This window comes from Daphnia magna, linkage group LG4, assembly GCF_020631705.1.
Source record: "Daphnia magna isolate NIES linkage group LG4, ASM2063170v1.1, whole genome shotgun sequence".
Classification (NCBI taxonomy): Eukaryota; Metazoa; Arthropoda; class Branchiopoda; order Diplostraca; family Daphniidae; genus Daphnia; species Daphnia magna.
Genome location: NC_059185.1, coordinates 1,498,337 through 1,523,790, shown reverse-complemented (window position 1 = coordinate 1,523,790; position 25,454 = coordinate 1,498,337). Strand labels below are relative to the sequence as shown.

The 25,454-nt window shown below is 38.9% G+C and overlaps 6 protein-coding genes and 3 long non-coding RNA genes across 20 annotated transcripts; 4 read left to right on the top strand and 5 right to left on the bottom strand.

Moving 5' to 3' along the window:
- Positions 1-420: 420 nt before the first annotated feature.
- Positions 421-2,087, top strand: LOC116921274 (guanine nucleotide-binding protein subunit beta-2-like 1). The gene is made up of 5 exons (XM_032927539.2): positions 421-637; positions 823-1,031; positions 1,262-1,372; positions 1,438-1,644; positions 1,703-2,087. The coding sequence occupies exons 1-5, from the start codon at positions 526-528 to the stop codon at positions 2,021-2,023; spliced, it is 960 nt and encodes a 319-aa protein (XP_032783430.1). The 5' UTR covers positions 421-525; the 3' UTR covers positions 2,024-2,087.
- Positions 2,088-3,308: 1,221 nt separating this feature from the next.
- On the top strand, positions 3,309-5,290 carry LOC116934806. 8 transcript variants are annotated; one of them, XR_006646088.1, is made up of 5 exons: positions 3,349-3,408; positions 3,823-3,861; positions 3,937-4,593; positions 4,673-4,844; positions 4,906-5,290. It is a non-coding gene; the product is annotated as an uncharacterized LOC116934806 (long non-coding RNA). The 8 variants fall into 8 exon arrangements; XR_006646089.1 differs by having other exon boundaries at positions 3,394-3,408; positions 3,940-4,593; XR_006646086.1 differs by having other exon boundaries at positions 3,309-3,408; positions 3,823-4,593.
- A 2,129-nt stretch (positions 5,291-7,419) lies between these two features.
- LOC116921276 lies at positions 7,420-9,563 on the bottom strand. Of its 4 annotated transcripts, XR_006646092.1 has the most exons (8): positions 9,400-9,561; positions 9,196-9,329; positions 9,064-9,143; positions 8,623-8,737; positions 8,388-8,529; positions 8,166-8,297; positions 7,964-8,090; positions 7,420-7,858 (listed from the first exon to the last, which is right to left on the bottom strand). It is a non-coding gene; the product is annotated as an uncharacterized LOC116921276 (long non-coding RNA). The 4 variants fall into 4 exon arrangements; XR_006646091.1 differs by having other exon boundaries at positions 9,064-9,329; positions 9,400-9,563; XR_006646093.1 differs by lacking the exon at positions 9,064-9,143 and having other exon boundaries at positions 9,400-9,559.
- An 867-nt stretch (positions 9,564-10,430) lies between these two features.
- LOC116921282 (sphingomyelin phosphodiesterase) lies at positions 10,431-13,000 on the bottom strand. The gene is made up of 9 exons (XM_045172979.1): positions 12,858-13,000; positions 12,549-12,787; positions 12,306-12,473; positions 11,958-12,185; positions 11,717-11,889; positions 11,359-11,641; positions 11,019-11,294; positions 10,745-10,938; positions 10,431-10,682 (listed from the first exon to the last, which is right to left on the bottom strand). Exons 1-9 carry the CDS (start codon positions 12,916-12,918, stop codon positions 10,529-10,531), a joined length of 1,776 nt encoding a protein of 591 aa, XP_045028914.1. The 5' UTR covers positions 12,919-13,000; the 3' UTR covers positions 10,431-10,528.
- Positions 10,535-12,281, top strand: LOC123471514. The gene is made up of 4 exons (XR_006646083.1): positions 10,535-10,675; positions 10,730-11,303; positions 11,374-11,762; positions 11,835-12,281. It is a non-coding gene; the product is annotated as an uncharacterized LOC123471514 (long non-coding RNA).
- A 907-nt stretch (positions 13,001-13,907) lies between the features above and the next one.
- On the bottom strand, positions 13,908-17,107 carry LOC116921280 (kelch-like protein 6). The gene is made up of 9 exons (XM_032927543.2): positions 16,506-17,107; positions 16,332-16,445; positions 15,450-16,269; positions 15,231-15,380; positions 15,056-15,164; positions 14,869-14,990; positions 14,720-14,811; positions 14,531-14,648; positions 13,908-14,441 (listed from the first exon to the last, which is right to left on the bottom strand). Exons 1-9 carry the CDS (start codon positions 16,728-16,730, stop codon positions 14,134-14,136), a joined length of 2,058 nt encoding a protein of 685 aa, XP_032783434.2. The 5' UTR covers positions 16,731-17,107; the 3' UTR covers positions 13,908-14,133.
- A 136-nt stretch (positions 17,108-17,243) lies between these two features.
- On the bottom strand, positions 17,244-22,326 carry LOC116921286. Its single transcript, XM_032927552.2, has 6 exons — positions 21,843-22,326; positions 18,740-19,423; positions 18,558-18,669; positions 18,296-18,394; positions 17,839-18,145; positions 17,244-17,771 (listed from the first exon to the last, which is right to left on the bottom strand). The coding sequence occupies exons 1-6, from the start codon at positions 21,921-21,923 to the stop codon at positions 17,672-17,674; spliced, it is 1,383 nt and encodes a 460-aa protein (XP_032783443.1). The 5' UTR covers positions 21,924-22,326; the 3' UTR covers positions 17,244-17,671.
- A 136-nt stretch (positions 22,327-22,462) lies between these two features.
- LOC116921295 (calcineurin B homologous protein 1) lies at positions 22,463-23,718 on the bottom strand. 2 transcript variants are annotated; one of them, XM_032927563.2, is made up of 4 exons: positions 23,571-23,718; positions 23,249-23,448; positions 22,945-23,185; positions 22,463-22,874 (listed from the first exon to the last, which is right to left on the bottom strand). In XM_032927563.2, the coding sequence occupies exons 2-4, from the start codon at positions 23,433-23,435 to the stop codon at positions 22,730-22,732; spliced, it is 573 nt and encodes a 190-aa protein (XP_032783454.1). In that variant the 5' UTR covers positions 23,436-23,448; positions 23,571-23,718; the 3' UTR covers positions 22,463-22,729. The 2 variants fall into 2 exon arrangements, with proteins under 2 accessions (XP_032783454.1, XP_032783453.1); XM_032927562.2 differs by having other exon boundaries at positions 23,249-23,452; positions 23,571-23,716.
- A 3-nt stretch (positions 23,719-23,721) lies between these two features.
- On the top strand, positions 23,722-24,779 carry LOC116921294 (TM2 domain-containing protein CG11103). Its single transcript, XM_032927561.2, has 4 exons — positions 23,722-24,062; positions 24,126-24,213; positions 24,273-24,388; positions 24,455-24,779. Exons 1-4 carry the CDS (start codon positions 23,869-23,871, stop codon positions 24,666-24,668), a joined length of 612 nt encoding a protein of 203 aa, XP_032783452.1. The 5' UTR covers positions 23,722-23,868; the 3' UTR covers positions 24,669-24,779.
- The last annotated feature ends 675 nt before the right edge of the window (positions 24,780-25,454 follow it).

Genomic DNA, 25,454 nt, shown 5'->3' with positions numbered 1-25,454 from the left:
TTCAGTTTTAAATCTGAGCCTGGAATGGCATATGTTGCCTCACTAATAAAAGAAATGAATTGGATCGATAATTATCATTGAATTAATGCAAAACTGGATAATAGATTCACTGAAAAATCAATAGATCACTAAATGTTATGAAGTCTTGTATTGACACATCTTATTTGCAATCTGAAACTGTCTATTTTTGGCGCCCATACGCAAATCGCACCTTTGATCCCTGTTGCCGCTAAAAAATTTCATCACAAAAATGCTACGAAAATTACAAACTTCCAAATTGAGTTTTAAATGAATAAAAAAATTGTAAATTTAAATCGAAACTCTTAATTCATAGTCAAAATATATTTTGATCAAATTATGTAATTTTACATAGACGAGCTGTCAATGCTGTTTCATCCGGCAAATGTTCTCTTCATATCTTATTTTTCATTCCTTTCTCTCATTCTCTTCAGCAGCCCTAAGTAGCACGCTTGGAGTGGACGGCTTCATTGCTGAATATCGGTGACATCTTAAATCTTGGAAAAAATGAACAGCGAGTCGTTGAAACTAAGAGGTACCCTCCGTGGACACAATGGATGGGTTACCCAAATTGCCACCAACCCTAAATTCCCTGACATGATTTTGTCGGCATCCCGAGGTAAGAATCGTTTTCCACCAAGCGTGTGTGTACATTATTACTGTGATGAAAAATTCGTGCTACTAAACCCAGCTCGATGATATTAAATATGAAATCAAATGTTTTTTACTGAAGTTAATTATTGTGTCAGAATATGGCGAGATTTTTACGTGTTATAATCATGTCATGCTTTTCCGTTACTTAAGACAAGACATTGATTGTCTGGAAGCTGACTCGCGAGGAGAACAACTTTGGAGTTCCCCAGAAACGCTTGTATGGTCACTCTCACTTCGTTTCCGATGTCGTTCTTTCATCTGATGGACACTTTGCGTTATCCGGATCGTGGGACAAGACCCTTCGTTTGTGGGATCTCTCGGCTGGGAAATCAACTCGTCGATTCGAAGACCACACCAAGGTCATTGCAAGCTTTTTTTTTGAAACTTTTTTTTATTTTTAAATGAAGAGGAATTTGGTCACAATTGGGTAAGCGAAAATCTAATTTACTCTTCACTTCGAAAATGATGAACCATAACAGATAGGGACATATGAATTAAAAGGATTTGAACATCTGTTACTGAATATTAACACTTGATTAGAGAAAATAACTTGATGATTAAAGAAATTCATAGGTAATTAAATTTGCAGGATGTACTCAGTGTTGCCTTCTCAGCTGACAACCGTCAAATTGTTTCGGGTAGCAGAGACAAAACCATCAAGCTCTGGAACACCCTTGCCCAGTGCAAGTACACCATCCAGGTACTAGCTACAATAAGATTATGTTAGTTTTGTATTATTTAATAGTAATTCAATTTGATTAACAGGAGGAAGGCCATACTGACTGGGTTTCCTGTGTCAGGTTCTCCCCGAACAACAACAACCCAGTTATTGTATCCTGTGGTTGGGATCGCATGGTCAAAGTCTGGAATTTGGCTAACTGCCGACTTAAGAAGAATCACGATGACCACACTGGTTACCTGAACACTGTCACAGTTTCCCCTGACGGTTCTCTATGCGCGTCTGGTGGCAAGGTATTTTTCATTCAGTAGGCGTCTAGTTTTACAACTATTTCATATTCTTTTCTTTTAGGACTGCAAAGCCATGCTATGGGACTTGAATGACGACAAGAGGTTGTACACACTCGATCACACCGATATTGTCAACGCTCTGTGCTTCTCCCCGAACCGTTACTGGCTCTGCGCCGCCACTGGTCCTTCAATCAAGATCTGGGATCTTGAGGGTAAAACCATGGTCGATGAGCTCAAGAATGAAGTCATTTCGCAGAACACACAGAACAGTAAAGCTGATCCTCCTCAGTGCTTGTCGATGGCTTGGTCCGCTGACGGTCAGACCCTCTTTGCCGGATATTCCGACAATGTTATCCGAGTCTGGCAAGTGACTGTCCGTTAAGATGGCCATTCTCAAATGCTTGTCTGTTGAGTGCCGTTGAAAATATACGATGCTTGACACCTCACTTTGATGTACCTTTAATTGAAATGTATTTTACATTGAACTTTGAATAACATATTTAACATTGATTGTTGTTATCGGTGATTTCGATATTCCTGGTAAAAACTTTGCTTCGAAATTTACAGACAAGTGTTCTTTCGTGTGAATGTAACCATTACTTCAGAAAAAGGAATGCTTGTAGGTATCAAGAACGACTGGGAGTTGATATCGCCTTTTCTCCTTATTTTTTAAAAATCTTGGGTATCGTCTTATGTTGGAGCTCAAACGTAATCAAGAATCTCAAATTGTAGTCGCCACCTGAACTCGTGCAATTGAAGGTTTTTTTAAAACATGGAATGCAAGTCTTTGAAAAATGTAAGAATGTTCTGTGGGAAAATGGATTATAAACCTCCATAACTTGGTTTGACATGTATTGATATTCTCATCTGCTCGTACTATAAATAAGCCAGGCTTTTTTGTTTCACTACATTCAAGCTTTGGAACAGTATTGACAGATGACATTCCACAAAGTGACATTATCTCCAAGAGGCGCTGGAAACTAGCAATTCAGGTGGCTTATAAACTGGCGTCTGAATGGCGCGGTACTAGGTATCAATTGTATCAGTGTTGTGCTTAACATGTTGCACTTTTGGTAGTAGGATGACAGACTACGAAGTACAAGACTACGATTGCCGCCATAAATCTGAGAGGATTGGGCAAGGACATGCGCGTCCTCTGCCGTTTGGTGGCGTATCGTCGCTTTTCAGAACTTTCACTGTTTTTCTTCATTTCCCTACTAATCTAATGCTTCACACACTGCATTTCTTCTTGTAACTATTTCATTTTTTAACTATGTATTAAGATTTTAATTATGTTTGGCTATTCCCCAGTTTATGTAAATTATTTCAAAATTCTAGCGTTTTCCTAACATTCAACTAAAAAATTGTTTATTAATATTAACCTCACTTTTTCCCATTACCAAGACAGAGGAAAAAGTGGGGTAAATAAACTATTTTTTGGTTTTCACATGCAAATCTATGACAAAAATTTATATTAACAGTTTATGTTATTGAACATAGGACTACACAGTGTTAAAAGACTCTTCCCTTAAGGAAATTTGAAGCTGTGGACTTTCTTTAGATGACTCTTGTATTGTAAATACATCCGCTTGGCGCGCTGAACGAAGAGGACAAAAGTTCCTTCGAAGGTCGTATGCTGGTTTCCCTTGGCCGAGAGGGCAGGCGCTTACCGTTAATAAACCAGGGTTCTTAGACCACGGTAGAACCTGAAACATTGTTTTGACAAGTACTGCCATATTTCGGTTGCAGGTTTTCACTAAATACCAAGTAAGTAAAGGGTTTAATCGTGTAAAATGTATGATTTTTCGATTCAAGTCTATTTAGGCGTCAGAACTGAAATTGTACTTTTAGAACTTCTAAAACACCGCATAGGTTTTATTAACAATGGTTTACTTTTACAACTATAAAAATCTTGTTAACCATTTAAAGGAGAACAAAGCTCATTTTGTAGATTTCCGAAATTTGTATTTCCGGTTTTACTTCCGGTTTTAAAATGCCAAATAACTCCTTATTTGTTGGTCTGTCAAAAAAAGATTCACATTTTCGTGATCACTCGTCAAATTTGGGGTCGACTCCATGGGTCAGCTCAAAATACCCGAAAATCGTCAAAAATTGCAAATTTTCCTGAGTCATAGAATATATTTTCATGTTGACATGACAAAGACGTATCTTATGTGACAGTTTGGATGACGGTGACTGGGGCAGGCAAGCCTGTGAGAGGTAAACTTTTGTTAAAATTGACTGCGATTTAATGTGAAAAAGGCTCTGGAGGAAGATAGATGTTGTATTATGTAGCAGTTGATGCCGGGTGTTCAAGTGAGGGTGGCGCCATTGGTGGCGTGGCAGCTGGCAAAAATTTGGCCAAAAGTGAAAAAGGGGGAAGGGTATAAGGTATATAGCCTTCCCACTTTTGTCAAAATCTGCAAAACGACATCTCTTGAAATTTGACGAAAAATTACCTTTCGAATTACCTGGTACAACACAATCACCACACCAGCGCCACACCAGCGCCACCTGGTACCCACGGGGCAATAGGCGTGACCCATCAGTAAAATTCCAGACAGGTATGTGTGCATTGTGCTGTCGTTAATAATCACAAAGAATCCATGATTTTTTAATCGACTGTGACGAATCCATTGCCTAAGAAAAGTTCTGAGTTCCGCAAAAAGCAAACAAGACTGCCGGGGAAAACTCATCAAAACGAAATGTAAGAAATCATTTGAACGGTAAAGGATAGTTACACATTATTTTTCCATCAGTTTCTATTTGCTGTCAGTTTATGTTTTCTTTCCTTTAGGTATGGCCCCTATCAGTAACATTACAGTGTAATACATAAACACACATCAAACAATAGGATAACATTTTAATTTGAAGTTGTTGAAACTTTTACTCTTCGTTCTGATCTGCACAAGGTTGGCTTCTTGTAAACAAGCCTGCAATCACCTATGAACAGTATTTTTGGCTTACATTTGGCTTTCCTATGCAGCTTTTTGACAAATGTTGATATTACCTTAACTGTTATTGAACATAGAATTATGCAGTATGAAAAGCTCATTCCTTAGAAAAATTTGTGGCTATGGAATTGCTCGAGATTACTCTTAGGGCAAAAATGTTCTCCTGCTTCATGGATCAAGAAAAATTGGTTGTCGTGATGTCTGATATCAACTAAGTGTCATTGGAAAGATAGGAAAAAGATATTTAAGGTATTTGACATAACCATAATTTTGTAAGTAAAGTGAATTCTATAGTAATTTATATTGGCAGGCAATACATAGAATTCTAAAAGTTGGAGTGTCTTACCTGTTTATCTTGCTCCAAGAACATATTGCAGTGCCTTTATTGTGTCATGCTTTCATAACTGAGGAGTATTGGAGGAGGAGAGGAGATGTATTGAGCTTTATGGCTACCGAAATATTTGATTAAAATCTTCATATATATCGGTTTATTAGATATATTGTAATGCTTTCACATTTTAAACTTAACTCTTTTGGGTATCGATCCCCAAACTTTCGGCGTGCATTGCCGATTCTCAACCGTTGAGCCATGAGTTATATTTGATTCTGTACTGATGTTAGAAGGCCCGAAAAGATATTAAAGGCAATTCGTAAAACTATATGCTAACCTGAATAAATGTTTTATAAGGATCATAGCTCTGTGGTAGAACGTTAGTGTTTGGATATATAGATCTCAGGTTCAAATCCCAGGTTAAGGTTAACACATTAAATGAAGATGTATATTGAAATTTCATTGTGTTTCTATTGTATCGATTTATTGTGGATTTGTTAATAGGAGATTATCATGAATCATGCTACAAAAATTATTCTAAGTCCAAATTTGTTGAACTCAATTAACATGAAAATATAGACAAGTAGTTTTATAAGACTTATGGCTCAGTGGTAGAGCATCGGCACGATACGCTGATGGATAACGGTTCAAATCCCAAAACAGTCGAAAGTATTAATACAAATATCTAATGTAACAGTTTCAGTTGAATGAATAATTATTGTCACAATGTTATCTACACATAATATTGATCAAGCATTATGTATGGAATATCTCGGCAGAGGATGCCAATGGTTAAAGTCCGTTGCGAAATGTTCAAGTAACAAAATACGCACTCACGCCGATAAATCAAAAAGAACTATTTATTAGAATTTGTTATTGGATATTATATCAAACGTTGCCAAAATATCCGTCCCATTACTTCGTAATGGGGAAGTTTCTCGACTCGACTGGCAGACGTGGAATGTAGACACTTGGGAAGGTTGGAAGCCCAGGACATCGGGAACTGGGGATCGAACCACGGACGTTGGAGTTGCTAGGCGGATGCGATACCTCTCTGGCAACCCCCCCTATATCCCCCCCATTGATATTTGATCCCCTATGTAAAACTTTGCACAGTTACCTTAATGTGTTGAAGACTTAGGTAAGACCGTAATATTCATCATAGCTCAATGGTAGAGTGATGGACTGAAACACTCTGTACCTTGGGTTCGAATCCCATTCAAGTGTAGTGGAACTTAGAGTACATAATAGATAACATGTAGTGTAGTGGATAAAAAGTACTGTAGTGTAAATTATTTTAATAGTTTTTTTTAAAATTATCAAATATTAAATCACCCAACAATCATAGTACATGTTCAACTATACGTTCTTCATCTAAGTTGTAATGTTCCAGTTCACATTAAGTTACTTGAGTCGTTTGGGAATCGAACCTTAGACTGTCGCTGTACCATGACGATGCTCTACCACTGAGCCATAAGTAATGTAAACCATGCGTCTATATTTTCTTGTTAATTGATTTCAACAAATTAGCATGATTCATAATAATTCTTTTATTGACATTTCGTCTAATAGAAACACAATGAAATTACATACGTTTTCATTTATTGTGCTAATCTTCGGGCGGGTTTTGAACCCGAGACCTTTGGATCCGTATTGCAATATTCTACCACAGAGCTATGATCCTTGAATGCCAGCTGTTCATATTAGCACTGAGTTTTACGAGCCTGTAAAAGTTGCCTTTATTTTCTTTATTTGCCTTCTAATATTAGTGCAAAGGAAAATATAACTCATGGCTCAACGGATGAGCATCGGGAATGCACGCCGAAAGTTTGGGGATCGATACCCGAAAGAGTTAAATTAAAATCTGAGAACGCATTCCAATATCTGATAAACCAATATATACAAAGATTGTACTTAAAATCAATTGTGACTGTTGCAATTGCACCTTAAACAAAACTGCTGTACAAGTATATATAATAGCAATCTACAAACTCCAGCAATGGAATTTCATCGGCGGTAATTCAAAGGCACTCCGGGATTCTCAGTAGAACAACTACACATCAGTGGCCATCTCAGCGATGATTCCAATCCTTAAAAGAAAGAATTGCAAAGATCAGAAATGCATAGTGTGAACACAAAGAAAGTATGAAAGATAAGTTTTTCAAAATTAATGTAACACAAAATTTGTATTGACAATCCTCCACATAATGAAATATTTTGCAACTTTTAAAAGGCAAAATAACCATTTCAAAAGTTGCTGTCAACCAAGGCAGGGGGAGACACTGCCTCGATTGACTCACCGGGGAGATTACCCAGTGCTTGGCTAAGAGAAGCCGGAAGAAGAGCTGAAGATTTGGAACATTTTTACAGGAGCGATTAACCTTTAATTCGGATTTGTGGGTAGCGACATAGCCCTCCATAAGCATTTCATCGAACTATGAGGACCCCCACGTCCCCTTTCCGGCCAGAGCCCTCCAAACCTCGATATATGTTGTTTTTATATATACCGTACAGTAGGGGCATGACCCCCTACGGGCTTATTATGAGTCAAGGGGAAACGGGGCCACAGAAAAGAAGGGAGCCCAGATATGCACTTCAATTTATATACGACTAATACCATAACACGCGAGAATGTTTTTCATTCCATAGGTATTTCCGATCGTGTTTCGAAACGACAGCATTGATAAAAACTCCAGCCTCATTCTGAAACCTTATTTTTGATTTATTACGAATATTAACCTAGAGAGAAGAAAAAAGAATCAGCACAAAACATTTTTGCTTATGGAACTTACTTCAAACATTAATCAGTGCAAGCCTTCTTTGGTGTTATACTTGAAAAGCTTCTGGTAGGATTTCTAAGTGAAATCCAAACATGGCATACCATGAAAACCTAATAATTCATGTTATTTATGTTTCCGATATGGATAAAATCCTTAAATAAAATAAAAAATAAAAAAATAAAAAATAAAAGAAACATAGGTACAAATTAGGTGTGAAATCAGTTTTAAAATAGTTTGTATATGGGAAAAACTTAAACCTTGAGCAAGCCCAGTTTGAAACCAATTAAATCCTTATTTTCCATAGGGCTGTTAGAATAACTTCATGGTCGTCCATCCATAGATAGCCACTGTCAATGCTAGTGAAGCCGACTCCTTGTTTACGAGCTAAATTTAAAAGAGTAAAACTCAATAGCATTTTCAAAATGTTTGGAAAGTTAACTAATAAACATTTGTTTTTACTCTGGAAAGAAATGGGTGCATGGATGGAGACATTAGCAATTTGAACGTTGTTGTGTCATTCTCTGGACGTCCTAGGCTCGGGCGTAATTAGGGGATCGACTTTGTGGTTCATCATCGTAGGGGTCGTCTATCCTATACCCAACCGAGACGGGTGGCATAAATTAGTAAAACGCTACTATCTTTATGCTAATAGCACCGAACTAACAGCCACATCTTGATTACCGGCTTTAACAACACCAACACGTTTGGTACCGTCTCCAACCACGTAAAACCGTCAACGATGAGCGCGTTGATATGACCGGTTCGACACAAATACAATCTGCATCATGATTGTAAGTTCAGCAACATGCTAATCTGTCATCAACTGTTTGGAATAAAAAAAATGGGTGGCGTAAAACATATACTCCAACAAAAAGTTGTGTTTCAACTACCTTACAAACAGGAGACAATCGCATACCAACATGATACTGCAGATTTCCAGTCTCAGCCCATCAGCTCATATTGTACTGCAGTTTTTCAGTATCAGTCCATCCCAAAGCTCAGAACTTGCTAGGTCTTGAATATTAAATCACCTAGACAAATGACAAAAACACAAAACATAAAACAACATTTTTTTATTGTTCTTAAATAACTATAACACTTAAAGCAATATATTTTGATGGTTTAAAAAAAATTACTGATTCTAGGGCCACAACATTAAACCACCACTGGAAATTAAGAAGCTAAACTATGTTAACTAACTACATAAACAACCAACAAGTACATTTGTTATGCTTGTGAAAGAAGTCATATTTAGTTTTGGCTGTAGATACCAACAAATGTAGCATGTTTGTTACTACCTACAAACTAGTTTTTTATTACTAATAAACTACTGTTTTAACTTCATCACTGGATTTACAATTGGCTTCCTTTGATTTAAAGCTTAAATCCTCTAGCAGTGCAACTTTCCTGTTAAATATCTTGTCATCATGCAGACATCTAATCGAAAAACAGTAAACATAGAATCTCAATAGGAATAATTCATAAATACTTGTCAAGACTGACAGTTTCCTGGCAGTGAATATGAAACAGAAATCCTTTTGGCCTGGGTTATCTCAAGAATATATGGTTATCATTAAAAAAAAAATTTGTCAACAAAGTTTTCGGAAATACTGTTGGGACAGCCTGTAAAAGAAATCATAAATCCTATGTGAACAAAGATATGTTTTAATCACGATTATTCAAACCGACGTACTTCTCGAAAACAAATAAAAAAGATATCCATTTTCTGCTGGCTGGGTGAATTACGTGCATAATGGAATCGCTGTTAAGACAACGAGATTTCCTAACAAACCACATGTCAGATGTCACAACTACAACAATCAAAGCCAAAATTATGGGCCAAAATTCAAATATCCAATCTAATTGACTACCTTGTACCACGCGATTCTACGGCCACCTGGTGTGCAAAAATTTTCAACGCCACCTGGTGTTTCAGCGCTTCTTGTGGAGACATGTGCCATTTCGTCAATGTCGCATCCATAGTCTATACACCTTTGGCGGGCACACTGAGTTAGGCATTCTTGCAATTCTGCGTTTCCCATCTAAAGTTTTCAACATTAGGGCGTAGAGAGGAAAAACTTGATTCCCTATTGGTTTACCAACGAGGGTCTACTGGACCTTTATTCCACTCCCTTTTTCTGAGTTGCTACCATTTTGTACTTATATCTTGTAAACTGTATTATAGATTTTGATGCTGGATAGCTAGTAATTAGTGTCTATTGGGACTATTAATTATAAATAGAAAATTTTTATTTATTATTTGTGGGAACAACGTGCCATTTCGTGTTTTCTGGAAAATATGGGCGGAGCTACACACTCCAGATTGCATAGATCACCGCGTTTCCTCAGTGTATCAGCTGATAGTTATTGGGGCCAGCGCCACCAGTGTTTAATATTTTAAAATCACTATTGCCTTCTTGTTACAATTGGCTATAAACTCTTTTACAAATGAAGACACGTAGGTGGCACTTTTTTATTTTCGCTGAAATCGAAATGGTTTCCGCTGGTTTCCGTTATTCTTTGTTTGTTCCCCTCACCGGAAAATAATTTTCCAAGTGTTCCAATTTTCCTTTAAGGCCCACCAACCATCTTTCGGGAACACAGCTGGACCAATATCCAATCACAACCTTTTTATACGTAACACAATGTCAGAACTCAGAAGTGTTATTTGTTGATGGTTGTATACAAGAGAACAATCAACGGACATTCGTTTCTTACGTCGTATTAATCTTATAACTCTAGTGATAGTGTATTTCTCTTAGTAAGTAAAGAGTAAGTGAAGTTTAAAAAACAAATTGGCAGACATGTTTGCAAATAATTGATCAAAATTCGGGATGGCTGAAAAGCTGATGGCGGATATTCTCACATTTGCTTTGGTCAGCAATGTCGGTCGTAACGATGCGACAGAGCAAGTTAGATTTGCAGCGATTGGTACAACCTTCTGCCACAACCTCATCCGCATTTTTGTGGTGATTTCTTCAATAGAATGTCAAAATACAACCATTATCTTTGATTTGTTATAGGACACATTGACATACTTGAAATAGAGCTGAAATAGAGCGTCATCTGTTAACATCCGCTGGAAGAGCATATCCATCGACTGTGGCGTCAAATCAGTAAGACCATATTCTTGCTTAGCCTGATAGAGTTCTGACCAAACAGGGGCGGCTTCTGAACCTCGTTGATTAGCTTCAGTCAAGTTCATGATAAAAGTGCTGAAATCCAACACAGACTTAAAAGGAAAAGTTTAAAAAAATAAATACATGTTATAATTTTTTTAATTATCGATAGTTTTAGGAAAGGTAAACAAACCCAGGTAGAACCAGGTCGTTGACCATCAACGGTGTAAGTACGGTATCCCGGGTTGAGTTTAGAATAGGTGGTAAGACTTGGCGCAATAAAGGCAACATTGACTGGCCGAGTAAGTTCAACCGTGTCGTAGAAAACTTTGTATTCATCTTTGTGGGTATGCCCGTAAAACTGGGCAGCCACGGTTGATTCAAACCGGTTAATAATCTTGGAAAATTCGCGACTAAAGATAGTCCAGCAATCACCGTTGCCCGGTGGAATATGGCTGAGAATATGAACCTAAAAAAGGTAAGGATGTTCATTTCTAATGCTACAATAAGCAGCAACATTCATTTAAAATTACTTTTTCGCCATTCAGTTCAGCTTCTTCCAGAATCTGATTAAGCCACAAAAGACTGGAGGCTGGATCCTGTGATTTATAGTAGGTCCAGTAGTTCAAGGTGTAGCAATAGTTCATGTTCATCGAAACTATACGAAGTCCCGGTTGGACAAGGGCAGTATAGAAGCCTCCATAACGGATAGTAGAGGAAACTTCGGCCGGAAGCCATCGTGCCCATTGCCGGTCAGCTTCATCGTACAGCCAACTGGTGCTTAACTCGGGGTCGGTAATCTCCGGTGGAGAAAAACTGTGACGGCGTGGCGACCAACAGGAAACGTTATCGAAGAGAATCATAAGAAAATTTTTTCAATGGCTGAATTACGTGTTGACAGGATGGGACTCGTGGTTTCCCAACGTGGGGTACACAGGTACGCCTGGGAAGTATTGTGTAATCAGAGTCATCAAACGATCAATAATATAGATGTTCTCCTCTTTGGCAGTTGACCAGACATCGTGAGGTGTCAAATCTCCTGTCCAGATAATATAGCCAACATCCTGAAAAGAGAAAGCAATTTTAATTGACATTGCGTCTTGTCTGATAATTGTTGGATGGCATTAATTACCGGGTGTCTCGTCGCCATCTGAGAGACTGCATCTTCAATTAAATACCAGGGCATGTCACATGATCGATAGTCTCCCCAATATCCAGCAGCATCGGTGGCATTAACGACTTCGCCGGACGTAGCCCGACAGCACAGAGGATCTCCACACATGGCGTTTGCTCCGGCAAGGTATTCCGGATCATAATGAATGTCGGCCAAATGCAATACTTTAATCGTTGGTGAATCTGGCTGCAAACGATATTGTAAATCTGTTATCATAACTTTTTATCGGTTCCTTGTAAGTCCGATGTGTTTTTTAACAATACATTTTATCGATAAGGTTGACCACGAGAAAAGTTTAAATCATACCGGTGGCTGGCTTGGTTCATTAAAAGGTGGTTTAGGATTTGAGCTGGGTGCAATGGCCCATTCTAAAGGCTCTGGATCGGATAATCCGCACTCCTGTCCTTGTAGAAGCATTCCACAGATATTTCCAGGGATGACGACGCCCGTGCTAAAGATATATCTGATGGTTGGCTGTTCAAAATCGATCATAAAGTTTAATTGTTTACTTGAAATTCGCGATAAATCGTTTTGTTGTCATCAACTTACCAAAGCGATTGCCGTAAGTCCACCGCACACTTGATCAGGATTGGTAAAAACATTCAACTTTGCGCAGGTGTCGATGATGTAGTCGATGATTTGCTGGTCTGTTACGGTGCCATTCTGAAGGAGGATCATTACGTCTTCGACCACCGTGGCGCAAAGGGCGCAGGTGACGACGTTTTTACCATCTTCGGTGTAAAACTCGGCATCATCCAATTCTTCTGGTAGGGCAGGGGCCGGTGCACCTGAAAAAGAGGAAATAAAATTTCAATTCCTTTTCGAACATAACTATTAATTATTTTTTTTTTAAAATACCATTCAGTAGCGTAAAGCTCCCCACTAGGGCAACAAAGAGAAAAGGAAGGCAGCGCATCATCTTGCGTGGAAGATCACTACTGACAGGCGTTCACGGAGGACGCAGGTAAGGCATTTTTGTTTTGTCAGATATCCATCAGCTAGATAACATTGTGTCTGCACTTTTGATGTTTAGACATGATTTGAGTACGAAACACAACTTCTATCAGCCGGATGAAGATTAGAAAATGATATTTGATTGAGCTTACCTTAAGCTGCATGTTTTGACAGGTCTATCGTTTGTTTGCCATCACTTTAACCAAAAACAACTTGTATCGTAAAAAACCCACCTTTCTCGTATTCTTTTAAGATGTTTCACTCGATAATGGCAAAACAAGGAAATGAAATTCTGGAGCGACATAAAACTTTTTTCGACAGGAGACTGAAAAACGTTTAGATAATAATGAATTTGTATCGGCAAGTGCCAATTGATACCGCACTAGACGTCAATCAATGACGTAGCCATAGTTCCAGTATCACCCATTACAATCATACAATCCTTATTGACTGTTAGTTTTAAATGTTGTTCACCCATTTCACTTGAAACACATATTCGTTTACTTTTTTTGCGACAAAGAATTAAATTTTCCTTTTAAGTGGTTCGTATGGTTCGAACGTAAAAAGAAATAGAATTTTTTTCTTGATTTCTTTAATTTGGGCGTATTGGTCAAAAACCCGAAATTCTGCAAGTCATTTTTTAAATGCAATTGAATTAACTTCCCCGCGATCCCCTCTGCAAACACAGGTGGCCCTCTTTCAGCTCGGCGAGCTCTTTCTTTTTCTAACTACCCCCTAGCCACGACAGTCTTTCTTCACTTCCGACCCACCTGGATGGCAATTTCACCTTCTAGTTTTTCAAATGAAAGGCACGCCTATAGACTGCAAGGCGTTAGTCCTGTGGTCAAGAATGCCGTGAGCTCCCCGCCATTGCTATTCCAGTTCCTCCTATACCCATCATGCCCCGCTGACTTAACACAGAGCAGCCCCCCTTTCCCTTACCAGAAAAATGAATTAACGTTTAAAAAAAATTATATTATTTTCATTTTAGCTAAAAAATCACGACTGTAAGTAAACGAAAATTCTTTTCGACACTATTCTACTAATATCTATCACTAGAAACCATTGCAAACGATGGTAAATGTACATACAAAAAAAATCTGGAAAATTCCAGGGTTAAACGCAGAGGTTGTTGACGACCCCCCACCCCAACCCAATACTTTTCAAAGAAAATAATACATTATTCATAATAGAGGAATGAGAAACAGCCTAAACTGTGTCTAATGCCGAAATCGGTAATGAGACCAGCGTCAGAAATTTGTTTCCAAAGTACGGTGAATAATTTGCTACCCACGTCAAAAGTTTCTACCTGGTGCACCGGTGGGAATCCAGCTGATTCACTGCATTCACCTGTTGAAAATGTGAAAATACTCTGGAGGCTCTCGACGTAGCAGCAGTTGAGCACATTGTTCTCGAATTTGCCGACAACACAGACCTCGAGCGATTCCGCATCCGGGTCAAAGTGGTAAAGAAAGTTTGAATACACACCTGTCAACAAGGAAAAAACAGAATGAACAAAACGGCTAGGTGTTAATTTTGTGGACGTTACTGCACTATTGTTCTCGCATCATTTTTACTTGTTAAATATATCCCGCCATCTTTGACGGACATGGCCTGGGAAAATGTTGCATCCGCAGGTAACCTGACGTTTGCCAATGTATGCCACTCGTCCAATTGTTGATCATAGGTAAATATCTAAAGTTATCGCGAAATTAAAAAAAAATTTAACTTAACTTGAAAATTAAATGGTGTAAGGTGCGAATTACTTGATGGCTAAAAACGTAAATAATTCCTTTGTGACTACAACAAGCTGCTGAATAAAGAGGGCTGGGTAAGGAAGCACAGCGTTTCCACGAACCTAAGACAATTAACATATATAGTATTAGATATTAACTAAAAAGCTGTACGGACTCACATTTAAAAGTGTCATAACGATCGACAGAATCTAAAATAATTCTGTGTTTTCCATATCCACCGATAAGGTAGATGAATTCTTCGTGAATGCATATCGAATGATGCCGTCTCGATGACAGCAATCTGCGGGTGATAGACGATGTTTACTATGAGACATTAAAGGAGTAAAATAAAGAAATATTTCCTACGATGTTTCAATGTTCCAAATTTTTTTGAAACTATCCCAGCGCCAAACGGAATTTTGCCAATTGCTGTAGCCAAACATGTATTCTCCGCCAAAGATGTAGACGTCTTTCCCTGAAAAGGCCACATGTCAATCATTTATATGTGTAATCAATAAAAGAATCGCAACACGTACTATACCTAGTGTACAAACTTTGTAACCAGAAGCTTCAACTGGTCCTTCATGGACTTTGGAAAGTTGAACTAGGCTCTTGAAACTTTTCGTGTTGAAGTTAAACATGAAAAGGGAAGGTCCTTCAACTTGTTTCGATTTTTTCAGACTTGGTCCATCTACCAATTTAATAAAGAAAATTACGTGAAACCTTCGGAACGTATCAAAACTTAATTATGGAAAAGAACCTGACGAGTTTTCAGAACGTCGAACATGACCCACGACGCACGGAACAAAAGGAGGAGTCCTCGGTGAAGTAGATAAAAGTTGGTCCACTAAATCGAAAACACCAGCTGGAATGCAATCACTCAATTCCTCTTTTTTATCACTATCGATTAATGTTTCAGTTTTCTTGGAACAACACGGAGATCGGAAAATTTCACGTAATCGGAATTTATCAAAGTCAGGGGTCGACAAACAGGAATTTTCTTCTTCAACATCTTTATCACTGTCTTGATTATCAACGTTTTGAATACTTTCGGTGCTGCATAATTTGCATCCCTCAACCTTCAAGTCTGTTCCTTTACCGTGGCAATGACACGTACAAGGCTTGAGCGTTGCATCTGTGTTTAGTTTTAGAAGCACAGTGGAGACAAGTTTTGATAGCAGTTTTGATTCTTGGACAAAAGGGAGTAAGGATATCGTTTTAAAATCCTCCTCCTTCACTACTTTGAATCGAGTACATGCGAATAATTGGAACACCTCGTCTTCGGGAACGATGTTAGTTTGATCAGTAATCCAGCGATCAATTAACTGAAGTATCTGCATTTCATCGTCACAGTTGAGGTTTGGATGTCCGAGGATTTTCAGAAGCAATTCCACGTGAAGTTGACTGAATAATTCTCTCGATTCTACAATATTGTCGAAGTGATACAATAGGTAGGAGAAAGACTGCTTTGACAGTTCTGGTACTCCAATCATGTCACCAAGAGCAAAGAACTGCAAGGCATTTGTTTCATTCAAAGTATGCAGTAGAAATTTGACACACATTTTTTGAACTTCGAGAAACTGAAAAGAAATTAAAACTATGTAATGTTTCTTATTGGGGGTGCACAACATTAGATAAATACCTGCAGCATTGATGCTGTTTCAAGAAGACTCAACATCATTTTCTCATTTTCAAGCTCCAAAGGGTAGCCATAGGATAGATCTACGAGGATGCGTAGCATAAAACCATCTACATCCTGAATAAGGAAAAAACTGGGTAACAAAATACAGAATAAGATGAATTTTAAATTACATACCTGGATAGTAATGAACTGTTTATCCTTTTCTGCAAAACTTGCATTGAACATGACGCTAAAATATGAACTTGCTTTAGCCAAGACAGCCCGATGACAAGAGATTCTTTCTCCTCCACAAAGCAAGACAACATCTGGGGCAGTATCAGTGACTTTCTTAGTGATACTGGATGTGTTTCCACTAGGAGAAACATCATTTTCATTTGATTGTGTTTGTATGCCAGCCATTCTGTAGTCACGGTTTTAGTAGAGCGCTAATACTAGCTTAATTTCAAGGAAAACACATCTGGAAGTCATGCCAGGGTTGAAATGTTTGTGTTCTATAATTTTCAAGCTTGGCTGAGTTTTTGTTGTATTATATAAGATAAAAAAACGCCGTCGTCACATGATTGGCTTAAAAAATGGTGGTAGATAAACAACTTGGAATTCACAACAGGAAAGGAAACCATGAGTGATTTTGAATTCGGCAGCAGACCACAAATCCATTCGTCACCATGACAACCTGTTGTACGAAATTCGAAAAGACTTGAAAAACAAATAGTTCAAAATAATTACAAAAGACCAGCTGCCCCTGTGTCTTTCCAATTAACAACTTTGGGAAAAATAAGATGCAAATGTCGCAGAAAATCTCTCCAATGTTTGTCTTTTCCCTTTTTTACGGACAACCAAATGCTGTAGATAGCCAGCAAAAGGTTACGGCGTAATAGGGTTAAGTAAGTAACTGAAATTAATACAGTTTGCTTTTTGGCACTTAATATTTATCGCGTGTATTTTCATGGCTTACTTAATAGGAAAAAAAAGCAAATTATATTATACTGGAAACAAAGGGAAATTTACAAGAATCTGATGATTTGCTGATGATGATGAGTGAGGATTTCTTTTCAAATAAAAAAGAATTTAATTATTGTTAGACGCCATGTGATGATAACTTAAAGGAACTGGATCGTTTTTCTTTTCCGAAAAAAAAAAATCTTTTTTCTCATTTAAATAAAAATGTTTTTCAAATTGCGTCGTCTGGTTTTCTGCTGGCCAACAATAATTTCATTTGCCAAATTCTTTGGTTTCTTTGAAACTCGTGAAATAAACGCTGCGACCGGAAGCACGAGCATCGAACTTGATTTCGTCCGTCGATCGAGATAGTATTTTTTTTTTCTATCGCATCATCAAGTTCAATAATTGGTTGCCAGCAGGACTTGTCGTTGGTATTCTTCGTCGCTCGGATTCACCGAGCAATTTAATCGATTATCCGGTGGTCTTTGTAGATGGTACCTGCATTTTTTTTTAAAATACAAAATAATATTGACACCCGCATAATAAAAATACAAACAAAAATCACCTGGAAAAATCACCTTTACAGGCAAGCCATGGAAGTCGTTCCGTGACTCGACTGAGGTGGATCGAAGCTTCCGGAGAGACGAGGGCTGGTGTGCCGGCAGCCCATCCTCGCGTGAGTAACCTCCTGCGGTCGTCATAGCAGCACTGCTGAGATGACAGGGTCATTTTGGGCACGACTGACAAACTCCGGATGCAATAAGAAGCTCCTGGTCGATAGATGTCGACGCGTTCGCTTTGAAGACTAATCTCCCGCCACCGATAGTGATGCCGATTAAGAGGATCCCACACTCGATCATTGTAAACCAATCCTAAAATCCCAAACAGCGAAAACAAAACAACCGAATCAGCGGGTGGATAAGATTATGTTATTTATGTTAAGAACATGCTAATGGAATTCGAGGATGAGCTCATCTTGTTTGTGTCTGTTTTAATAATATGCATAAATATTGTTTTGATACCTGTGGGGTAGGTGCACGGGCAAGGAGGTAGAGCCACAAAGAGAGACGGTATTTCTTGGCTGGTTTCACATCGTTGCCATAGACTACAAGTGTCTGATTCTAAAAATCAACAAAAGAATTGATGTTTTTTTTTTCTTTTCTTCTTAACTTTTTAATGGGAATCAATATGAATCTTCCGTTGCGCTCTCCGAGGGGAGGCAAACCAGGAAAAAAAAAAAAAAATTGTATACGGGTTACAGATGATGGATCCATGGTGCGTTACCTTGACAACCGGATGTAGTCAATTCATTTTCGGCTGTGACGTTGCCCTGGCGACATTCGACATTCTGCAGCTGACACAGATCAGATTCTTCATCCGACTGTTTTCTGTCATTCTAGAAACGTTCGAGATGATTACAATTTTTCTCGACTTGCTCGGATAACAAATAACTGTGTGCACCGTACCTTCAGGCAAAGTGTGCAACGAAGCCAGCGAGCCCATTGTTGTGTCTCATCGCTCGAAAGGCTGTTAAACATCGGTGGTATCCCGTCGTCTTGCAAAAGGAGAGGCATTAGTCGATTGCTAGGCGACGCTTGCATGGGTTTGTATCGTCGGTCCACGACCGACGCCGTGACGTCGTCGACTGCATCCATTGTGTTTCTCTCATCAACGTGCTGTTGATGGACCTTCTTCTTTTTTCGTTTCGTTTTCTTTTTCTTTTTCTTGTTATTATTCTTCACCCTCCTGCTGTAGGCCTGACTGCTGCTCGATGGACGGTGAGTCACCATCATTTCCGCTCCGGAAATGGCAGCAGCCGTCACAGCGGGAGTCGATCGAGACGTCGTTGACGTCGCAGCAAGGGGAGCAGAGTCGAGTGAAAGCGGCAGGAAGAGGTGGATGAAACCAGATGAGCCGGAGCCACTACTCGTAATGGCGTTTGTTCGATTCCAACCGATTCCACCATTTTTCTTCTTTCTCTGCTGTTTCCGTCTCGGAGCGGCAAAATGAACTTCGAATTTCAACACTACCGGCTGGTATTCGTTATCTGACCATTCCGGTTGCCCGTCTTCGACCACCACTGTCGGGCCAGCAACATCATCAGTATGTCTCCTCCGACCGCCATGTCGATGAGCTGCAAGTCCTTGACGCTATAAATATTTTTATTTTCAACAGAATAACAAAGAAAAAAGAAAAAAATGAATAAATGATGAATGGATGAAGGAAGGTTAAAGCCGGAGCCTTAGAGCCAAAAAAGACCATAGGGTGCTTTCTTTTTCTTCAGGATAATATCCATGGGCCGTCCAGGCTCTCGCTCGCGCGCGCCGATGGAATGCGACCTTTTCTGTGTCAATAATATGCCCTTTTTTCTTTTCTTTTCTTTTCCTTGCGGAAACCGAAAAATATATATATTTTTAAAGCCGAAAAATATACCCCTGCTGTTTTTGGGACCCCCACTTTTTTCCACTGTTGGCCGATTCCCTTTTTTTTTTACGACCCCCTCTGCTCAATGTTTGACGTTCCATGAAGAGAAATTTGTCCATCACATCTTGGAAGGAGGAGCCTTCAAACATGGGACACAAAAGATGGGTGAGGCGTAGATATTGGATTTTTTTTTTTTTTTCTTGGGGTTGCATTTTATATTGGTATTCCAACGAAAGAAGAGTAGTGCATAGAGGGCTGAACAGTAGGGAGTCTTGTGTGTCGGAGAAGCTTACAAGAGGGGGGAAAGAAAAAAGGGCGGGGTAGTTTTTCACACAAAAAAAAAAAGAGGGATGAAATGTTGAGGAAGAAAAATATTCGTATTCTATAAATGTCTATACAGATTTATTTGATAAGACATAATAAATAGAGAGATAAGGAGCAAAGACGGTCGGTTTGAAGGGACATAATGTAATTCGAACCCGAGTTTTTCTTAAGAGTTGGAGGAGGGTTTCTTTTGGTGTTTTGAAAGAAGAATAATGAAGCACCGGTGTCATCTGGTATGTCACACAGAGAATATTATATCAAAAGAAAGAATCTGATGGGACATCACAACAGTCCCAATGACACGTGATGTGCGGCGGATGAGAAATTCAAACCCGCTTCTGCAGCTGTGAAATGTCACACATCTTCAGACGCTCAGATTTTCTTTTTTCTTATAATTCAACGTGGGATCGTAAAAAAAGAAAGGGTGGATGCCCACCCAGCTGGCACCTTTTTTTAATACACACACACACTGTGTGTGTATGAAGGGAGAGTGTCATTGTTGTGACAGGGCAATTCAAAACTTTTTTTTCTTCTTCTTCCCCGCATTTTGTTGGAAGAGAAGCGGTAGATCCCGTTTTTCCTGACGGTTCCAGTCCATTTAACGACTAATAAATGGGAATAGTACTGTGCGCACCAGTAGGGAAAAAAAAAAAAAGTCTTCTATGTATACAAACGATATACCCTTTTTTTTTCTTGGACCAAATGGCCACCCAGAACGATAGGGAGGACTTAAAAATCAACAAGATTTTGTCACATTTTATTTCATACCTGGTAAAAAAAATAAAATGTGGAATGTCTGTCATGGGTCTAATGGACGACATTGGAAAAAAAGAAGAATTTCTATTTGGAAAATAAATCGGAAACGACTTGAAGAAAGGTCAGCTGGAATTGTTTTGTTGTTGTTTCTGAAGCTCATTCGTCGTATAATCATCATCATAAATAAATAAGTATAAAATAGGCAGCGCAACAGAGAGGGAGGAGAAGAAAATGAGGAGGGGAACGAAGCTCTTTCTCGGTTCTCACATATAAATAAATAGGCAACGCCACAAGAAGAAGAAAGGCGGAAGACTCGTCGTAACTAATTGGTTCGCGGTTGTGGGAGAGAAAAGGAAATGAAGGCCCTCGGGATAGGTATAGAACAAGACAAACGAAGAAGAAGAGGAATACAATCAAAAATACACACACAAATTCTTAGACAAGTCTCTCGTGGCGGCCTCTCACCACCATTTTAGCGGAGGCATTCGAAAGGCTATGTATTCTAATGAGAATCGAGAGTCTATATAATCCCTTCTCACACATCAGCAGATAGAATGGAGAAAGGTTCTTTTTTCTTTCGTTTTCCATGAGCTATTAACACGTGGTTGTGAGAGGAAAATAAGGGATTGTTTTGTAGCTTTTTTTTCCCGTCCGCCCCCCTGACGTGGTTTATTACGACGAGCGTTTGAAAATCATTTTCAACCCCTACTACTACATAAAACTATAAAAATATCAAAAAATTTTGTTTCTTCCCTTTTTTTCATATATTAAAAAAAAAAAAAAAAAGAACCGACCAGCGGTTTTCTTTAACAAATTTCATCGTTTTTTGCCTCCTGACTTGGCCGGACTATTTATGGATTATTTAAATAAATATTTCAAACGAAAAAATAAAAAAGAGGAAGACTCTTTCGAAACAGATTTTGCTTGCTTTGCTATTTCGTAATGAGCACGCGATCATTCGTCTGCAAGTTTACAGACACACGAATGAGTAAACAATCAACAAGCAATTAAGACAGTGTCGAGATTTCAAATGAAATTCGCCAAACCAATTACGTTTATTCTTACCTTCAATTTACGTCTTTCCTCTGATAAATGGCGGCACTGATGAACGGCGATCAACAACGACAGGCAAATCAACAAACGCATTTTGTAAATTGTTTGCTTTTCTGTTTTCTTTATTTTTTTTCCTCGCTCACGTACACACACATAAACGAAAACTGCTTGTTTGACTTGACGGGAGTTTGCTTTCCTAGGAATCGTTTTTTCTTCTTCTTCTTCCTTTCACCGGATGAACAACATGACGTCCTTGGTAGTCCGGAGGACAGACCAAGACTACCTCAGCCTCCCTTTACTGCACCGGGGTCAGCCCTGGCGCCTTTTCATTTTCCACTCTTGGCCGCTAGAGGCGCGCAGAATTGTGAACTAAGCGCCCCAATGGGGGTCGAATTACGCTCAACAAGGAGCCCGCGCGCGCGCGTTATATCTTCGATATACGACCAACAAACCATGAACAAAAGTTTAAAAAAGGGAAAAGAAAATGTTATAAAAACTGTGGAAAAAAAACAAAAAAACTTTCCCCCCACTGGTTTCACCTTTCAAGATTTTTTCATTTTCAAATTAAAAAATATTTTGACCTGTAATCTATACACTTTTTTCTACTGGACAGGCGATAACAAAAGATGGGCTTGGTTTTTCTGCCGTTATTATTTATTACAAAGTGACAATCAAAACTCCCCCACCACCAAAAAAAGATCACACACTAACACCCGAGAGACTCTAAAAAGTCATGAAAAACGATATCTGTATGTATACGGTAGGGTGGCCCTAAATATTTGTGCGACTTAAATTAGTATTAGAAATCGTAATAGTAGTAGAAAGAGAGAGAGTAAAGTTGTACAAAATGTTCACTGTAATTTTCGGTAAGTGCTGACAGGAGAACTTTTTTGGTTGCGTTAATTCAAAAACCGGATGGACATTTTCTGCTCCACATCAGTCCTCTCCAAAGCGGCGCAGAACTCTTGGAATGAAATCATTTGGTCACCATCCTTGTCGGCCTCGACAATAGTTCTTTCCGCAATGCTAACGAGCTGTTCCTCACTGATTTAAAAATACATGTGTTTTATTGAGAAAAACCAAAGACTGTGAAAACATGATTAAGGCCTTTTACCTGATGTTGTCACCAACCATCATTTGAAGAACACCTAGCAATTCTTCCTTGGAAATTTGCTCATCATTGTCTGTATCATACATTTGAAAGGCAAATCTCAGCTTGCCTTCCCTAGAATTCAACTTATTCTCCTTGTCTTTCTTCACAGGTCGGAAGTGGGCCAATACTTTCATGAACTGTCTGAAATTTAGTTGGTCTTCAGAACCAGACTCACAGAAGAAGGCATTAACAATACGGTCCCCTGATGAAAACACAGCATGCTTAAGGTCTGAATGAGCTTGCAATACATTAATCTTAACAGTACCTAAGGGATTAATGGCTAACTCTGGGATTCGGTGGAAGTCTTCCCTGCACAGGAATCCATTGTCACCTTTGTCCAGGCTGGTGAATCGGCTGTAGAGACGTTCAATTTGATTAGGTGTGAAACCAGTTTCTTGTTGGATGGTTTCAATTTCTTCTTCTCTCAGCAACAGCGACGAATGGTTACCCATATTGCACTATAGACTATCTAGGCCAAAGTTGAAAAAATACGTAAAAATAGGTTATAGCTACAATTCAAGTGGCAAGCCTCAATCGCCACCACAATTCTCGGACGTTCGTATTCAAAATGGCGTATCGGATATTACCAGTAAAATGAGCTGCGCGTCAAGATATTTCACAACCAGCAGAAACGACCTTTTCTGATTGATGTCCTTGGTTTCTCGAGGTGTTTTCGTAACGGGCTTATAACCAAGGAACATTCACTGTAGCAGACAACTCGCGAAAGAACGACAAGGGGGCGCGACTTTCTATTCACGACTTTTTAAGCCTTTTCATGAGGAAAAATTGCTTTGATCGATATCCCGAAATCGATAAACTATCGCACAGATGATGATCGACAAAACGCTTACACGTGAATTTTGTGATGATGCATTTTAGTTTAGCATGATTTTGTTGTTTCGGACACCCGTTAATATGGCTCATTATAGTCGAGCCGTGTCTACGTTTGTCCTAGTTCTACATTTTTGTCCCGTTATTATTGGGGTTTCGACAGCTGAAGAAATCCTGGAACTCACTGGAAGGCATAATGGTAGTTTAGTGTATACCCCACATGGACCACTAGTCCACTGCAATTTGCTGTAAGTATTATTAGTTTGTGATTAGTGATTTATCAGAGTTTAATAAGTTTCCCTATTTGACAGGTCTTTAGAATTTATGGATTGTGATGAACCTGTAGACTTGAAAGGGAACAAGACAGCCAAAGAAGAGCTGGGATTTGGATGTTTGAAAGTACGTGAAATTACGATTGAATGCATTCTCCTATAATTGTATTGCTCTTCTATTAATAGATGGGAGGCCAAAGATATGAAGATGTTGAGAAAACGAAGGTGGAATGTTTCATTCTTCCTGGGATTGAATGCTATGGTGATCGCAAATTTCTAAAGGATGGATTTCCCTGCATCAAGTAAAATCCAATGTTGTGTTATTTCATGCATGTAACATAATAGCTTACTGTCTTATTTAATTTCAGGTACACAGGCCACTATTTCACCACAACTTTGATCTACAGCATTCTACTGGGATTTCTGGGCATTGACCGATTCTGTTTGGGCCAGACAGGCACTGCAGTTGGAAAGCTCCTAACTCTAGGTGGAGTTGGCATTTGGTGGATTGTAGATATTGTACTGCTGGTCAGTGGTGGATTGACTCCGGAAGACGGTTCAAATTGGGTTCCGTATATGTAAATTGTTTAAACCCTTCATTTTTATTTTTACTTGTACCAACAAAAAGTTCGTGATACGACATGTACAAATTATCAAAATACTTTCATTACAAAAAAGAAAACTGGAAAGAAACTAAAGAATAATACGATGTGCTTTTTTTTTTTACATGAACATATAATTCCACATGCGTGACACAAACATTTCCGTGCCGGTCACGCTCGGATGTTTTGTGTCGCACTGGAGCCGAGCCCCATGCTCCCGTTTCCTTCTCTTTTTTTGGTTTTCCTCTCCAGGCCTAAAAAAAAAAAGAGGAAGTGGGTTGCATTTTTTTGCCTCGTTTCGAACGAACGATGCTGAAGTAATTTTATTTTTTGCTTGCTAGCTCTCTCGTCAGAAAAGAAAAAAAAAAGTAAGCCAGTACAACTGTTTGTATACATATGGCGACAGGCGTCAGTCGTAAAAAAAATGAATACTCCAGACGCCCTCAATAATTGACGGCAATCAAAGTCAAGTCACTGCTGCTGCCACTCCTGGTTATGTACAAAGGCAGCAGACACGCCTACCACGAAGAAAGACTCTGTGGGAAAATGTCGCAGAAAAAAAAAGAGAAATTCCCAGGCACGATAGCAGCTCACGCCAGAAGATGTTTGTACATGGTAAACCATATAGGAAATAGCGCTGAGCTCACGTTCAATCAAATATCTTCAGTGTGAGTAGCCGAGTTCTTGCTTGAGGGTCCTTGAAAATTTAGAGCACCGTCTTTTATTCCGGAGTACATTATTCGATTTTCTTTTCATAGAAAAAAGC